The sequence below is a fragment of the Pan paniscus genome, chromosome 4 (genome assembly GCF_029289425.2).
Source record: "Pan paniscus chromosome 4, NHGRI_mPanPan1-v2.0_pri, whole genome shotgun sequence".
NCBI lineage: Eukaryota > Metazoa > Chordata > Mammalia > Primates > Hominidae > Pan > Pan paniscus.
In genome coordinates, this window is record NC_073253.2 from 109,734,485 (window position 1) to 109,753,450 (window position 18,966).

Here is an 18,966-nt window from a genome sequence, read left to right on the forward strand (position 1 = left end):
ATAGTGTATTACTTGCATGTAACCTAGGTACATCCTCCTGTGTACTTTAATCTCTAGATTACTTATAATACTTAATACAATATAAATGCTCTGCAAATAGTTGCTAAACAGTATTGTTATTGTTTAAAGAATAATTACAAAAGAAAACGGTCTATAATGTTCAGTACAGGTGCAGCCATCCATTTTTTTACTGAAATATTTTCAATCCAGTTGAATTCATGTATACGGAACCCATGGATATAGAGATTCAACTGTATGTGATCCTATAGATATAGATATTATGAGATGAAGTAAAGAGTAGGAAAAATATCAATGCTAATCAAGGTTTATAACTGAATAATCATTTACTCTGCTTTAGTTGTCTCATCTCTAAAATCAGAGGGCTAAATCAGAATGTCTAAATACTTGGCAACCTCTTTCTCTGATCATGTGATCAGTAGCACTTTCTTTCTGAGGATACTGATTTCTTCATAGAACTAGATGGAACAGGCTATTTAAGCCCTCTGGAAATATATTAAAGCAGTATTGGCTCATCATTGTGGCAATGTTTCCATGATCATAATGATCAGGTCGTGTATTTATTTTCTCCTTTTCTCCTCAGTCGTGTCCCTCCTGCCAGATTTGTTGCAGCAACTCATTGAGTAAGCCCAAAGATGGATTCTTTGGTCTATAACTGAATAGCTAAATCACATCTACTTTCTGTGCCTCTGTCTAGCGGACTCTGCCTGTGCCCTGCCATTTACATTGTTATCTGTTTGTTGAGACTAGCTGGGCAATGTCTATGGTTCTGTGGTCCTCTCAGGGTTGAGATTCTATCTGGAGGTGTGACTTCCCTTTCACAGACCCCTGAGGTAGTTCCTCACATGCCCCCCTTCCCTGCTGGGAGGTTGGCTGTGCCCAGGACTGATGAATTGGCTGCAGCACCTTGACCTTGCCTGGACCCTCCAATCAGTGCCCCAGCAAGTAGTTGCTCGTCTTTCAGCAAAGAAGACTCTCACAACTTGGAATGAGTACACCTTGATCACGGAGCGGGAGGACTATAATTCTTAGAGTACCACACAGAGTCTCTTTTTCAAGAGATCAGAACAATGGTCTGTAATTCAAAAAGGAACACTGTTGGTTTTTTCAAAATGAAGATGACCCGTGCCTTTCCTAGTGTCATGTTAGTAAACCTGTAAAATGGTATAATGGTTACCCCTTACCTTCAGTACTTCATCTATCTCTGTTGCCCAGGTTAAGATCACTGTGATCTTCCTGTTATGCTTCCTCTTGTGTGTGTGGAACACTGAAGCTGTGTATATGCTGAGATAATTTATTGTTTTTATTCCTGGTGCATTGCAGTTGATCACCTTGAAGGCCTGCTGATCTCATCTTAAGATTAGAGGTTTATTCTGTATGGAAAAATCCTTATTTCTACCCCATATACATTTATGCTAATCTACTCATTTGTTATTTCTTCCTTTTATAATTATAGGTATATAACTGACTTGCTCTGTTTTTTAAAAAGTCTCCAAAAATTCACCAAGTTGCTTTTAGGCCATTTATTTCTTAGAATGGAAATGTTTTTTCCAAATATGCTTTTGTTCTTAAAATATGTAAACTAAATTTTTAATCCCAGTTTAAGGCACATTGCTTACATTTGTTGATCACACATTTTCTGTAATACTTATTGAAGACAATGTTTTTAATCCTGAGAAACTTTTGCATTTGATGCAAAACATTTTCTAATGTGTCTGAGACAGAAAGTAGTAATGCTTTGGGTTTCTCTTCTCTCCTTGTTTTCAGGGTGCTGGTTGCACAGCCCTGGTGGTAGCTGTAGTGGCAAGGAAGCTAGAACTTACCAAAGCAGAAAAACACGTGCACAATTTCATGATGGATACTCAGCTGACTAAAAGAGTAAGTTACTATCCATATATCTTCAAAGAGAATATTATTGTGATTTTTTCAGTGTTAGGAAATATGGTTTTTATTTTGACATCCGAAGCTGAAATGACTTGGTTTGAAAGTATAGGCATTCTTGGAATCACTTCCATTTTATCACATTTTGAGAATAGACTCTTTCTACCTTGAGGTCAGTTAGGAAGTAATTGGGCAGTCTTGGTATTTGGATAAAGACGAGTCACATAAATGTTAGGTATGCCTACTTGTTTAGATTTCAGTATAGTATATGAGACCAATTCTTGGATTGAGTAGGAAGGAAAATACTATTAATGTAAAATAGTAATTTGATGGAAACGTGATTGAAAATGTTTTACTGAACTTCTAAGATCAAGTCACTGTTCTCAAGACAGGGTTGCAAAGACAAAAGAAGCCACCACTAACTTTTAGAAGCCCAAGATAGGGCCAGAAACAGGCTCTTTCCTTGACTTACAGGCCATAAAAGAGATGTTAAAAATAGTATACCATCCAGTTGGGCAATCGCTGTCCAATTATTAGCAGAAGAAAACAGTAATCACAATGTTTAAGAGCACTTTCTGTGCCAGGCACTGTTCCAAGTGTGCCATGTGTATAAACTCACTTCATCCTCATAACAGCGTTATGAGGGAAGTGCTATTATTCTGGCCATTTTATAAATGTGGAAACTAAGACACAAAGGGGTTAGGTAACTTGCTCAAAGTCACCAGATCCAGGTAGAAAACTGCAAGAAGAGAAAGGTTTTTATTAGACTAAATTTTTAGCCTTTCTTGATAGTCACTTGAGACAAATGCCAAAGTCAAAAAATTATTTTATAGTAGAGTCATCTTGCTGTGTAACTACTGCTCAATGTGGAATGCAATCAGGCTGTCACTGAAATAACAAAATACATTGTCAACTTGGTAACTTTACCCATAAATGAATCAATAGATATTTCAAGCATAGTTCCAACTTCCAGTGTTTTCACTCACTCTTGATTTTGGTTGTATATTTAAAAGTAATCTTGTTTAATTTGGTTGATACTTCCTAACAGGCCAGTCATTTTAATGCAAATATATATTTATATAGATTATACTTAGGAAATGAAAACATGAATTGCTATTGCCTGCTCATGCTAAGTGTTACCTATCAGACAGTCCTGTGATACTTCATTGCAGTTAGTAGGTCCACGTTTATAGTAGATGATCAGAGCCTCCCAGGTTCAGATGCTACATTTTCAGCCTACATTTACCACTTTGGAATGTCTTCTACTCTCCATGATTTACTCTCATTTTCTTCAAACTCCTAAATTTGTTCTCAAAACTTGTGAACATCCCTGTATGAGAGTGTGCAGGGAAAAAGGTCAATGAGGAGCTGAATAAAGGCTTGGGTTTCTTTTACTTTTTAAAGATCTACTAGAGATAAAAATATGTGCATATGAGATTAGACTACATCTAATCCATAAATTGGAGCAGATGTTTTGTGTATTTCATCATGTGCATGTTTGGTCCTTTCAGGGCTCTATGCTGGGACAATTTGTGTTTAAGAGTCACAAGTTTTATAATATTCAAAAGAACACTTGCATTAAGACCCTTGTAATCCATATTATTTTACCATGAAGATTATACATTTCCTCAGAAATTAAGTTAATGCCACACTTAAGATATTAGGCAGAAAAATACCTTAAAATACCATGTCGCCCATATGTTTGCCTGTAAATCTTAACAGAAAAAAAAAAGTGACAGAATCACAAATAAGAAAGCCAAGTTAGCATGTTTGGGCAGACTTCTCCATGTTTCATAAGCAGATTTTAATTTCATCTTAAGAAGGAAGCATATAGTTTCTCTAAACATTACTTTGGAATATTGATATTCCATATCTTAATTATTAAAACATTTTAAGAGTTAGAAAAGACAAAGAGTTAGAAAAGACAAAGACTTTGAGTACAAAATTTACAGTATCACACTGCCATCTACCACCTTTGATAAAAATTTTTTTATGAAGTTCGCCAAGGTCAACCAGTTTCATTTGGGAGACATTCCAAGTTGGTTTTATAGTGTAGTTGCTGTTATAGTGTAGTTGCTGTATTCCAGGGCCTCTCAACCTTGGCACTCGTGGCTTTTTTGGCTGAATAATTCTTTTTCATGTGGGACTGTCCTGTGTGTTCTGGATGTTTCTCACCATACTTGACTTCTACACACTAGATGCCAGTAGCACTACCCCCAACTTGTGACAACCAGAAATCCCTCAAGAGACAAAATCACCTGCAGGAGAGAACCACCTTTTAATGTGCTGTTCCACAAGGATTTGACATCTTAGAAAGGACAGTCTCTCTTAAAAGATACTGAGTGTACTGAATATATTGTAATTTCCTTTTTTGGAATAACATATAAAAAATATACTGTATACTAAATATGGTTGTCATGCTATGTTAACTGTTAAGGATCAAGAGCTAAAGAATCATGTTCTAGTAGTCCAAAGATTTTAAGCTTTTCCAGTACTGACCACTCAGAAAATCAGATGAAATCTCAGATGCTTCCTGCTTGGCAGAAAAATGCACGTGTGCTTGTGCTCATGGGTCCCCTAAAGTCCAGTCAGAGGCCCCTTTAGAGAACTATGGATCCAGGATCTAGATCTATGGATTTTGGTGACCCTCCTTCAGTTTTTATGAATGAAAAGCATCTTCCCAAACTGACAAAGTTTTCTGATGATGCTACAGCTTTTTTGTTGTAAGTTCTTGTATACTTTAAACTTCCTTTGGATAATGTTGCCTGAATTGTCAACTTATTGCCTGTTGAAAGCTTTTTCATTAAGTACTGTTCTGGTTTCAAATTTTACATTTTATATAATACTAATCATGCTTTAATAATTCTGTTATTTCATTACTACTTTTTAAAAGTAGAACTACTTTGCAGTATTTCTTGAGACCGGAGTCTCTTATAGGTCTGAGAAATATACTCTAGTAGGCTTGCTGACAGATCCATTTTTTTTTGGAGACAGAGTTTTGCTCTTGTTGCCCAGGCTGCAGTACAGTGGCGCAACCTCCACCTCCTGGATTCAAGTGATTCTCCTGCCTCAGCCCCCCAAATAGGTGGGATTACAGGCATGCACTACCATGCCCAGCTAATTTTTTGTATTTTTCATGGAGATGGGGGTTTCTCCATGTTGGTCAGGCTGGTCTGGAACTCCCGACCTCAGGTGATCCGCCTGCCTTAGCCTCCCAAAGTGCTGGGATTACAGGCGTGAGCCACCGCACCTGGCCAACAGATCCATTTAGTGACATCCAGGATGTCACTAAATAAAGATATAAATGTTAAAATGACACTAGAAGAAAACAGATTGCTGGTTTATAATACCCATTCCTGTATTATATATACTCAACAAGGTATAGGCAAATAATAGCCATTTTATAGTCCTCTCATTATTTTATACAAAGTCATCAACTTAATGAGTATCATTTACTTGGAATTTGATTCCATTTGCTTATTTATGGAAATTCCAAATGGACTCATATAAATGAGTATAAACTTTAAACTTTTAAAATAATTCTAAAATGCTGAATGATTTATGAATAATTAAAAGTAAATAGAGATCTAAAAACCATACCTAGTAACTAAGATAAAAACTCAAGGTTACTACATATTGTTAGAGAAAAATACAACTATTCCTGAAACATTATCTAGAAAGAAATAATTTTTTCTGATGGTTAACAGGAGTAATAGTCACAGATGTTCTGAAATCTGAATATGACTCTAAAGAAAAAAGCAATATGAATGTTAAAAGATAGTCTATTCTCCCAGGAACAGATGTAACATTCCAAGTCTTCCAGTTTGTATCTTTAGTGAACTGAACAATTTCTATGAAAAATTATTCACTATGTACAGATTTTCAGGGGAACAATTTTATATAAAAGTTGTTTATATAAAAGTTGTTTCTCTGTATAACTACATTAACCAAGTAAAATACTGTATTTGAAAGTAGAATACTATTTATTGTACATCAGCACTGAGAAGATTGTATTGTCTAATCCTAAAAATTTACATGACATTCTGCAATTCAAAAATGGCTGACACGTACATGTATCCAGAACAAACTAATGATTTTGAAGTGAAAACATAATACCATTACCTTGTCTCCTAGTTTAGTAAGACAGGACCAGCTATTTAATAGATTTACAGTTTATCACCTTACAGGGGCAATATATTTACCATGCAATATCTTTTGGAAATATATTATTATTACTGCTTATTCCATTCTGAGCAAACAGGAAATCTTGTAGTTTGATCCCCAGAATACCTTTTTGGAAAAGAAACTTGAAAACAAGCAATTCCAAAACCCAGACATAATTTTTACAGTTGCTAGATACCCCACAAAGGATAATTATACATATTAATGTCCACTGTGGGTGTTGTTAAGAATTCTCAATCAGATCCATAATAAGAACACTATTATGCAGTTATATAATTTTGTTTCCTGTATGTCTCTTAACAAGGGAACAGAAATTCTAAAGGATTTATTTCACATTGTCCTTGGCTCACAGCCCAGGGGGTTAACACATGAAAATGAATCACTTGGCTATGCCCTGTTCCACAGCTACAACATTCACCCAGGCCTCATACACCTGACCTAAAGGAAAACTGGAGAGAGAGGTTGGAGCATGAACAAATCTATCCCTGCTGCTGCAAGGGTGGTTGAGAGCATATGGCACCCTGGTGCATTCCCCTTGAATTGGCGAGGAGTGGAAGTGTTATGCTAAAAAAGCCTCTGAGAAAGCAGCAGGAGAAAAAAACAACAACAAAGAAATGGAAGTTGAAAATGAAGATCCAAAATAGCCTTTTAAACTATGTTGTCATTACCTATATGCTATAGGTTTGAACAAAGCAAAGTTTTAATGAAAAGAATGAATGAAAAAGAGTGAACAAAACCTCCGAGAATATGGGATTATGTAAAGAGATCAAACATACAACTGATTGGGGTACCTGAAAGAGATGGGGAGTATGGTACTAAGTTGGAAAACATACTTCCGGATATCATCCAGGAGAATTTCCTCAGCCTAGCAAGACAGGCCAACATTCAAATTCAGGAAATGCAGAGATCTCCAGTAAGGTACTCCACAAGAAGGTCAACCCCCAAGACACAAAATCATCAGATTCTCCAAGGTCAAAATGCAAGAAAAAAAGTTAAGGGAAGCCAGAGAGAAAGGCCAGATCACTTATGAAAGAAAACCCGTCTGACTAACAGTAGACCCCTCAGCAGAAATCCTACAAGGCAGAAGAGACTGGGGGCCCATATTCAACATTCTTAAAGAATTTCCAACCTAGAATTTCGTATCTGGCCAAACTAAGCTTCGTAAGTGAAGGAGAATATAAGATCCTTTTCAGACAAGCAAATGCTGAGGGAATTCATCACCACCAGGCCTGCCTTTCAAGAGCTCCTGAAGGAAGCACTAAATATGGAAAGGAAAAGTCGTTACCACCCACTACAAAAACATACCAAAGTACATAGACCACTGACACTATGAAGCAACCAAATAAGCAAGTCTTCAAAATAACCAGCTAGCATCATGATGACAGGATCAAATTCACACAGACCAATAGTAACCTTAAATTTAAATAGGCTGAATGCCCCAATTAAAAGACACAGAATGGCAAGCTGGATAAAGAGCCAAGACCCATCAGTGTGCTGTCTTCAAGAGACCCTCTCATGTGCAGACACACACATAGGCTCAAAATAAAGGGATGGAGGAAAATTTACCAACCAAATGAAAACTATAAAAAAAGAAAAAAAAAACAGGGGTGGAAATCCTAGTTCCTGACAAAAGAGACTTCAAACCAACAAAGATTAAAAAAAGATGAAGAGCATTACATAATGGTAAAGGGTTCAATTCAACAAAAGAGTTAACTATTCTAAATATATATGTACCCAATACAGGAACACCCAGATTCATAAAGCAAGTACTTAGGGACCTACAAAGAGACATTGACTTCCACACAATAATAGGAGACTTTAATACCTCACTGTCAGTATTAGATAATTGAGACAGAAAATTGTAACAGAGATATTCAGGACCTGAACTCAGCTTTGGATCGAGTGGACCTGATAGCAACAGAATACACATTGTTCTGATCGCTATGTGGCACTTAATGTAAAATTGGTGACATAATCAGAAGTATAACACTCCTCAGCAAATGCAAAAGAACTGAAATCATAACAAACAGTCTCAGACCACAATGCAATCAAATTAGAACACAAGATCAAGAATTTCACTCAAAACCACACCACAACTACATGGAAATTGAACAACCTGCTCCTGAATGACTCTTGGGTAGATAATGAAATTAAGGCAGAAATCAAGAAGTTCTTTGAAACTAATGAGAACAAAGAGACAACACAGCAGAATCTCTGGGATGCAGCTAAAGCAGTGTTAAGAAGGAAATTTATAGCACTAAATCCCCACACCAAAAGCCAGAAAGATTTCAAGTTACAACAGAACATCTGGAGAACCAAGAACAAACAAACCCCAAAGATAGCAGAAGACAAGAAATAACCAAGATCAGAGCTGAACTGAAGGAGACAGAGACACAAATAACCCTTCAAAAAAAAATCAACAAATCCAGGAGCTGGTTCTTTGAAAAAATTAAAATAAATAGATAGACCACTAGATAGACAAAGAAGAAAAGAGCAAAGAGTCAAATAAACACTATGATAAGGGGGATATTACCACTGACCCTACAGAAATACAGACGACCATCAGAGAATGCTATTAAACACCTCTATGCGTATAAACTAGAAAATCTAGAAGAAATGGATAAATTCCTGGACACATAATACCCTCCTGAGACCGAACCAAGAAGAAATTGAATTCCTGAATAGACCAATAATGAGTTCTGAAATTGAGGCAGGAATAAATTGCCTACCAACCAAAAACCCAGGAACAGATGCATTCACAACTGAATTTTACCAGAGGCACGAAGAAGAGCTGGTGCCATTTCTACAGAAACTATCCCAAAAAATCACAAAGGAGGGACTGCTCCCTAACTCATTCTATGAGGCAAGCATCATCCTGATACCAAAATCCGGCAGAGATACAACAAAAAAAGAAAACTTCTAGTCAATATCTCAATATCCTTGGTGAACATTGATGAAAAAATCCTCAATAAAATACTGGCAAACTAAATTGAGCAGCACATCAAAAGGCTTATCCACCATGATCAAGTTGGCTTCATCCCTGGGATGCAAGATTGGTTCAACATATGCAAATCAATAAATGTGATTCATCACAATAACAGAACTAAGGACAAAAACCACACAGTTCTCTCAATAGATGCAGAAAAGGCCATCAAAAAAAATTCAACATCCCTGCATGTTAAATGCTCTCAATAAACTAGGTAGTGAAGGAACATACCTCAAAATAATAAGAGCCGTCTATGACAAATCCACAGCCAGTATCATAATGGGCAAAATCCAGAAGCATTCCCCTTGAAAACCAGCACAAGATAAGGATGCCCTCTCTCACCACTCCTATTCAACATAGTATGGGAAGTTCTGGGTAATCAGGCAAGAGAAAGAAAGAGTATTCAAATAGGAAGAGAGGAAGTCAAATTACCTTTGCAGATGACATGATCCTTTATCTAGAAAACCCCAACATCTCAGCCCAAAGCTTCTTAAGCTGATAAGCAACTTCAGCAAAGCCTCAGGATACAAAATCAGTGTGCAAAAATTGCTAGCATTCCTATACACCACCAACAGGCAAGCAGAGAGCCAAATCATGAATGAACTGCCATCCACAATTGCTACAAAAGAATAAAATACTTACTTAGGAATACAGCTAACAAGGGAAATGAAGGACCTCTTCAAGGAGAACTACAAACCACTACTCAAAGAAGTCAGAAAGGACACAAACAAATTGGGAAACATTCCATGCTCATAGATAAGAATCAATATCATGAAAATAGCCATACTGCCCATGCTCATAGATAAGAATCAATATCATGAAAATAGCCATACTGCCCAAAGTAATTTAATAGTTTCAGTGCTATTCCCATTAAACTACCATTGCCATTCTTCACAGAATTAGAAAAAAAACTATTTTAAAATTTACATGGAACCAAAAAAGAGTTGGAGTTGCCAAGACAATCCTAAGCAAAAAGAACAAAGCTGGAGGCATCACGCTACCCAACTTCAAACTATATTATAGGGCTACAGTAACTAAAACACCATGGTAAACTGGTACAAAAACAGACACATAGACCAATGGAACAGAAATGAAGGCCACACACCTACAACCATCTTATCTTCAACAAACCTGACAAAAACAAGCAATGCAGAAAGGAGTCCCTATTTAATAAATGATGCTGGGAGATCTGGCTAGCTATATGCAGAAAATTGAAACTGGACCCCTTCCTTACAGCTTATACAAAATTAACCAAGGTGTATTAAAGACTTAAATGTAAAACCCAAAAGTATAAAAACCCTAGGAGAAAATCTAGGCAGTACCATTCAGGACATAGTCACGGGCAAAGATTTTATGACAGAAATGCCAAAAGCAATTGCAACAAGCAAAAATTGACAAATGGGATCTAATTAAACTAAAGAGTTTCTGCACAGCAAAAGAAACTATTGACAAAGTGAACAGACAACCTACAGAATGAGAGAAAATGTTTGCAATCTGTCCATCTGACAAAGGTGTAATATCCAGAGTCTACAAGAACTTAAACAAATTTACAAGAAAAAAATACCCATTAAAAAGTGGGCAAAGGACATGAACAGACACATCTTAAAAGAAAACATCCATGCAGCCAACAAACTTATGAAAAAATGCTCACCATCACTGGTCATTAGAGAAATGCAAATCAGAAACCACAATGAGATACCATCTCACACCCATCAGAATGGCCATTATTAAAAAGTCAAAAAACAACAGATGCTGGCCAGGTTGCGGAGAAAGAGGAATGCTTTTACACTGTTGGTGGGAGTATAAATTAATTCAACCATTGTGAAAGACATTAAGGATGACAATTAAGGACCTAGATGCAGGAATACCATTTGACCCAGCAATCTCATTACTGGGTACATACCCAAAGGAATATAAATCATTCTATTATAAACATATATGCATGTGTATGTTCATTGCTGCACTATTCACAATAGCAAAGACATGGAATCAACCTAAATGCCCATCAGTAATAGACTGGATAAAGAAAATGTGGTACATATATACCACAGAATAGTATACAGCCATAAAAAGGAACAAGGTCATCTCCTTTGCAGGGACATGGATAGAGCTGGAATCCATTATCCTCATCAAACTAATGCAGGAACAGAAAATCAAACACTACATGTTCTGACTTATAAGTGACAGCTGAATGATGAGAATACATGGACACATGGTGGGAGGGAACAGCACACACTGAAACCTTCTGGAGGAGGGGGTAGGGGGAGTGAGAGCATCAGGAAGAATAGCTAATGGACGCTGGGTTTAATAGCTGGGTGATGGAATGATCTGTGCAGCAAACCACCATGGCACGTGTTTACCTATATAACATATCTGCACATCCTGCAAATGTACCCCAGAATTTAAAATAAAATTTGAAGAAAAAAAAAAAAGTCTAGCAGCCTCAAGTGCTTTGGTGATCTGTAAAGTACTATTATACTTAAAAATATTTTGTATCTTACTACCCATGGTTTTATTATTTTATAATTAACCGTGAGTCGCAATATAATATCTCCTGGCCTGTATACTTGTGAAAGTTGTTTTTAAGGAATCTGGGTAAGTACTACCACTAACAATAATGTAGTAGTAGTGTTTCTTTCTTTCTTTTCTTTTTTTCTTTTTTTGAGAGACGGAGTCGCTTTGTCACCCAGGCTGGAGCACAGCAGCGTGATCTCGGCTCACTGCAACCTCCACCTCCTGGGTTCAAGCGATTCTCCTGCCTCAGCTTCCCAAGTAGCTGGGACTATAGGCATGCTCAACCATGCCCATCTAATTTTGTATTTTTAGTAGAGATGGGGTTCCACTAGATGTTGGCCACGCTGGTCAAAAACTCCTGACCTCAAGTGAGCCACTCATCTCGGCCTCCCAAAGTGCTGGGATTACAAACATGAGCCACAGCACCCAGCCAGTAGTAGTATATCTTTTAGAGCCTTTGCTTTTTCAAATTATTATAAAAATTATTGATATGTCTTCTAACATTTTTCTGACAGACTTTGATTACGGTTGATTACTAGTGAGGCAGAGAAAATGTTCTTATTTTTCAACAGTGTGTGTGTGTGTGTAAAGATGTTCCTGTTAACAAAGATCCTTCCCCCCACTTTACTTATTTTTTGATAAACAGAAAATGACTTTTATTTCATAGGTCTTTTGGCCTGTTTATTGGCTATAGAATTATTATACCTACTAAATGTTTGATGGACATCGGTAAATCCTCTCATACCACTTATCACAGTATCTAGCATGTAGTAGAGATTCAGTACGTAGGTTGAATTTATAAGTGGAAATGCATTGATCCATTTAGAGCTTAGATGAAGCAATAATTCATCCATTATATGAATCTGTATACCCTTGTTATCAAGAGGGCCCTTTGGTTGATAAATACGTGTTAGTGTGGTTCATGAGAAGAAGTTTTTATGTATAAATTATATGTGCTGTGGTGCCCAGTTAACACCATAGACATTTATTTAGTACGAGCTGTGCGTAAAGCACTGAGGTAGAGAGAGACACAAAGATTAGTGGTATGACCCCTGAGAGTTTCTGAAAGCCCTGGAAAGGGGACAAAAGGGCATTCAAGTGTTACATAACTAGATGGTTATATGGCAGGGTTCTTGACTGAGGATACAAAGGAAACTTTCCCTCCAAAGATGGGAGGGAAGTTAGGGATAGGAAATTACTTAACGGGTACAATGTATACTATTTGGGTGATTATTACACTAAAAGCCCAGGCTTCATTACTACACAATGTATTCATGCAGCAAAATTGCACTTACACTGCCTAAATTTATATAAATAAAAAAAATGAATGCATAGACCTATTTCTCCCCATTTTTCCTGGAAGTTTACATATCACTTTCTTTTACCAATTCCCCATTGTTCAAATGTGGAAAACACTGAGGTGCCTTTGACCCTGTCTTCTCACTGTGCTCTGTTCCTTTTCAACCCTAGATGGAAAGGAAGACCCTACTATTAGAAACACATCTCAGTAATAGGCAGAGAGTGGGATTTTTATTCTGGGACATATTGTTTTGTGGCTGCCATGTTGAAAAGTAGCAGTTAAATATGATGCCTCAGGAGGTTTGTTCCGGTATTTGACAACCTATTAGGGAATTAGAAAGGGGATGGGATGTTTCAAAATAAATTCCTGTATTTCGAAGTTTTTAAAAGCAGCTGCAGGGATTTCATTTTCAGATGAGGAATCATTTTCATTTAAGCCCATCAACTAAAATGAGTGCTTAGTGAATAGAAAGCCTGTAACATAAGGCCTCGAGGGTATTACCCCCACTCCACTGAACTCTGAGATTAAGATTCTGTATTCCCCTTCAACCACTTTCTTCATATACCCAAGAGAAGGAATCATTTAAAATGCATCAGTCACCTTTTTAAAAGCGTATTGACTTTAGAAATAATTTGGCATTTGATGTTTGTAGATGGGAATACAAATTGAAATCAAGTGCTATGTTCTACATTGAGCATTGCTATGTTCCATTGCTGTGTTTCTGACCCATTGGTTTTTACCTAGGGTTTTTAACTGGTTTTCCAGCTTCCTCACCAGGCCGGGATCTAGGCTTCTCCTCTATGCCTTCGACTGGTAAAATCAGAGAGAGAGCCTCCATCAGGGCCCCTTGCCAATCTTCCAGGTATCTACAGTTGCTTAGAGATCTGAGACTCTCTCTTTCCTCACAGGGAAAGGCTATTCCAACCCCAGGGACTGCTGGCCAGTCACTTCCCACTCCTCTCTCCTTAAAAGCAAGGACCTCAAATAACAACTACTCATGCTGCACTCATTTCCTTACCTTTGAAAGGACATGAGGATCAGATGAAAAAAGCTTCTGAAAGGTGGCTCTCCCGGCTGTCTGAGGAAGTGGAAGTATGAAGATGGATCTAAGAATTTACTCGAACTCCTTTTAACTTCACTGTGGATGGTGGTAGTGTTACTTATACGCAGTGCTGGCACTTGGCTTCTGTGTCAATCATTTTTCTGTTGGTTTGAGGATTCTCTCCATGCACAGAGTCTAATAGATATCCAAAGGCAGTGCATTACAAACCAGAGTCACTCCTAAAAGAAGCTTTACTGTAAAAAGACCATTTTCTTAAAATGAGTTGTAGCAATATAATGTTGCTCAAAAAGAAAACTTTTTCACTCCATGAAAAAGATTCACTATCAGTTACCAAACCTGATGTTTTCTTTCTAAAGTGAAAAATATAAATACAAACTTGGGCCCATAGTTTAGTGTAATTCTAAAGCTCATCCTTATCGTAAATCTAATGATTGAGAGAACTTTAACATTCATTATCTCTAACTTTCTGATGTTGCAGAAAACTGCAGTCCTATGAGGTTAGCTAATCACTTCAACCTGACTTGGTTAGTGCAAAGTCAAGTACGTAGAACCCGGTTATCAATCTCAGCTCATTGTTTTGTCTTCCCCACTACATTGCCTTTCTTAAAAAGTTATCTTCCTCCACCTAGCACCCCAGTAACCTGTGGCTCTCTTTGTGAAATATCCTTTATCCATCACTTAAAAGAATTAAATGGAACAACTTCTTATAGTAAGTAATCCAGAAGCCCGAGTGAAAGCTGTGGGTCATCAGATCCTATAGTGTGAGCAAGGAAGAAGACAGAATCTGCCCTTGCTGGCCCTTTGTCAGCTCCCAGAATTTGTTGAAGACTTTCATCAAGAAAGCAAGTGACTAGATTAAGTATCCATGCCTTTCATCAGCTGCTGTAGGTCTTGGCAGTGTTACTGCAGTGCTTTCACCCTTTTCATTTGTCCCATCCATTTGAAATACAGTGTACTTAAATTTCCAACAAAATCATAACGTAGACTCTGTCAGTTAATTAAAGTATACTAACAAGCATACAAATTGCTAAGTCATTCTGGGAGGCTATCAGTGCTGGGTGTACTTATACATTCAGCACTGGAAACATGCCCTTCCAGTAGTGCACAGCCAGAAATACCAAGCAGGCTTGCAAAGGACAAGATTAACCTTGGCCTCATGGTATTTTGTCTTTCTGCAGGGAAAGGAAGATCATGGAGACAACAATTGCAATACACGGTGGAGAACTCAACACCTCTTGATTTAAAAAAAAAATAGTTGAATAAAAAAGAAGTTTCCTGAAGGAGTAAGATAGAATTTACCACAGAAAGAAAGTGGTAGTATCTCCCTATTTCAGTTTAAGTGTTGTTCCCAGGCAGGTACAAGTACTTCTAAAAAGGCATAGATTGAAGAAAAATGGTATTTGGAGTCATAGTTACTAAATGAAGCTACAGCTCACCATGATCCTTGGGATGAAGACTATGACCCCCAGCAAAGTTACAAAGGATTCTGCTCTGGAATTTATCAACTGCTTTGTTTGTTCTCTTAACAGGTAAAAAATGCAGCTGCCAATGTACTCAGGGAAACATGGCTAATTTACAAAAATACAAAGCTAGTGAAAAAGATAGATCATGCAAAAGTAAGAAAACATCAACGAAAATTCCTGCAAGCTATTCATCAGTAAGTATCATTTTTCATTTTTATCCTGTTGTTGTGTCCTTGGCTTTCAATTTTTGCACTTGTTTATTCTTGTTTCATAAGGAAGGAAAAAAGAAAACATTGTCATATTTATTCCCAGAAGATGTTATCTGGCAATCTAATCATTCCACAATAAGATCCTGAGAATAACCTCAGTTCCTTTAATGATTAAAAATCACTTATTAGTACTAGAATATTTATAAATCACTTATTAGTACTAGAATATTTATTAAAATATCTTCTCAGTTTCTTTTTAGAATAACTTCTGCTGAAATTGTAGTTCTTAATTTGACCTATTTATTCAGATAGTTTGCTCTAGGATTTTTTCAGCTTTATTTTCTAAACATAGCTTCAAACATATTTATATGAAAGTAGTGCATATAACTGATTTAATACTTGAATTTTAAATTAGTTTTTAATCAGAATTTTGGCTGTGTTCATTTTAAATTTTCCAGTTTGTGTAGACCTTTTACTCTCTTATCATTATTTTAACTTTATCCAGACCACTATTATGGTTTAAGTCCTTCGTTCTGTTCCATTGTTATATAATTAGCATAGGCTTTTAAAGTAACAATCTATATCTAGTAAGATGCACTGATAATTTGAAAGCACAGGATCTTTCTCCTCCAGGCTGGCATAATCCTTACTGTAAGTATTATTCATGTGGGTATCGATTGTGATGCCATGCAGACTTGCTCTTAATTCTATATGGAGAAGAGCAGATATGGTCACATCTGTGGCTCAGAAAAGTAGCTTTCCTTATGAAACCTATGAGGGTAGTAATGGAAAGGTGGGTAAATACAAGATGCTTTGGCTATCCAATGAGATTTGTCTCTCAGAGCCAACTAGTATAACAGGCAAGAAAACTCAGAGGCTGCAATTTTTATTTTGCATGTTCAGGTAATTCATATGTAATATGGTACCACTAACATTCTATAGGAAATTACTAAGCATTCATCTTCTACCCTAGAATACAAAACCTGTCCATTGAACTGCCCTGCTTAAATAGATATCACTGAAAATGTAGAATATGTAATTATGGACAGATTCATACTTCCATAGAAATTAAAACTCAAGTATCCTGAGATTTATAGTAGAGGCAGGCTCTGCACGTATGGTAGAGTATCTGGCCTTCATTGCTACTCATGGTCTTTCCCCAGCTTTACTAACACACTTTCCTAAGATAGTGATGCTATTTGCTCTGTAGCTCAGTGACTTGACACACCACTATGCTTTTTCTCCCTTTGTAAGGAAAACACAAGGCTAGAGTTTTCAAATAATACTCTTAAAATAAGGAAAAACACAGAAAGGAACATTGTATTCCATCTGGCTCACAAGAGGGAACTTGCTCCCTAGGCTTACAGTTACCCTTATAACCCAGAACCACCATCCAGGAGCCCTTGCCTAGAAATCTTGATTCCTTGAAGTTTAGATTGAAGAGAATGAGAACCCTCCCTGCCTCCCAACCCAGAGATGCTGAGCCTCTGTGTTCCTTAACCTATTTTCCTGTGGAACAGGCATCTTCCTCAAGGCACTCACCTCACACAACTCTCCTATTAGAGTGGTCTTCCCCTGCTAAAACCATACTACACAGTAACCCCAACACATTCATACAGGAGGTCCAGAGGCCATACCGTGCATGGCAAAATCATTTTTTCTACCTTTAATATTTTGATATTAACCTATATTTAGTATGTTAAAAAGAAACCTTACCTTGGTGCATGTGAGAAGATATGTATGTCCAGGGTGGAAGGGTATGAGATGACATGGCAGTGAGCAAGTGTGGTCGGTCTGTGTTGAGCAGCCACACATCCCATTGCCTCCAGGATCTTATCTGGGTCCTTTCCTGTCAGTCAGACCTATCAAATGGGTAATTACATGTGATTTACCTTTAATCAATTTTCATATAATAACAAATCCAAGAAAATGCTGTGATAGTTTTTATAATACGGTTCTGTAGCCATGTGCAGTGGGGATTTGTATTACATCTTGTAATATAAGACTCTTCTGGACTATTATGTTCAGAATACATTCACATTCAAAAGCCTGGGGGAGAATTTAGGGGTTTTTACCGTAAAATGCTTTCAACTTTGCCGTAGGTTATTACGTTTTTACATTAAAACATTAGAAAAAAAGTATTTGGGGAAGTTTAAAAACTGTCCCTAAGCAAGTTGCAAATGCACCCTACAAGGCATGTCGGCCCTTTCTTAAGGGTGGGTACTGTGGAGTCGCTTGCATGGGGTCTCTTAGCATATTGTGTTTGGATAGAGTGACAGAGGAAGCTACTTGTGATTTTTCTGCTTCTGTCAGACATTTCTTATTCTGTTTCTTCTGTAGCAATGTGTACTTCTAAAGTAGATAAGCTTCAGGCAACTCAGAAATACTCTGAATTGCTTTATAAATTCATCTAGGGGTTACCGGGTTTCCATTACAGTGGGGGACATTTATACTTCTAAAAGTGTAACTGAGTACGTTTATTCATGCAAGCTTTGTTTGGCTAGATCATTCTAATCATGCATACTTACTTTTCATTTTAGCTTAGTGTTGGAAGTTAGGGAGTGAAGTCATAGGGGAAGCACACAGGGCTCGATTCCTAAGGGCAAGGCTTCCATTGCCCACTGTGCAGATCCAGTGAGACCCTCGGCCTAATCTGTCGGCACTGGGTACAATCAGACCTTACTAGCTGAAGAAAAATGTTAAAATTCATTCGATAGATCACTCCTGGCCTCTCCTACTCTCTGATTTATCCTGAGCACTTTTTCAGCAGCTCTCTGCTTCTACCAGTCCATGCTATCTCAACTCTGTTTCTCTTTTCCAAACTTCATAGCCTCTCTACTCTGTTGGATGCTGAACTGTCCAGGCCTGTGCCCTCTTTTCAGTAATTGTCTTTTTAGATTGTCACTTAGTGTCGTGAAGTGTTCTCTTTCTCTAACTTTTAACGCTTTTTCTGGTAGCAACTTTACCTTTAAAGTTTATCATTCTTTTATCTCAACTATGGACCAACATGAATTTGTTTCAGAACCAAGAAATCCAATCTACTTGATTTGTATATCATGAGAGTTGGATTACCTGCCTTTCAGAAACCCCAGGCTTCTGAGTTGTCCTAATTTGGAAAAGATGTACCCCCCCCAAAAAATTATAATGCCTTTGTTTCAAATATTGTTCTTTTAACCATATCACATTCATATTAGGCAAAAATATTTCTTGTTGTTTACTTGAACATCAAATATCAAGAGGCCATGATGACTTTATGCATGCTCTTCCTTCTGAACTCTTATTCAGGAGGAAGCTGAGTGCTTACAGATGGGAAAGTATAGTAGCAATGAAGAAGGATAATTGGATAGTGT

At 37.2% G+C, this 18,966-nt stretch overlaps 1 protein-coding gene across 5 annotated transcripts in view; it reads left to right on the plus strand.

The window, feature by feature from the left end:
• The window catches only part of KCNN2 (potassium calcium-activated channel subfamily N member 2), an 827,086-nt gene that overhangs the window by 802,141 nt on the left and 5,979 nt on the right, over nucleotides 1-18,966 (plus strand). For all 5 annotated transcript variants that reach the window (XM_063604594.1, XM_063604595.1, XM_055112545.2 and 2 more), the window contains 2 exons: nucleotides 1,786-1,896; nucleotides 15,474-15,601. In XM_063604594.1, coding sequence (XP_063460664.1) covers nucleotides 1,786-1,896; nucleotides 15,474-15,601 — 239 coding nt within the window. The remainder of the gene's footprint in view (nucleotides 1-1,785; nucleotides 1,897-15,473; nucleotides 15,602-18,966) is intronic.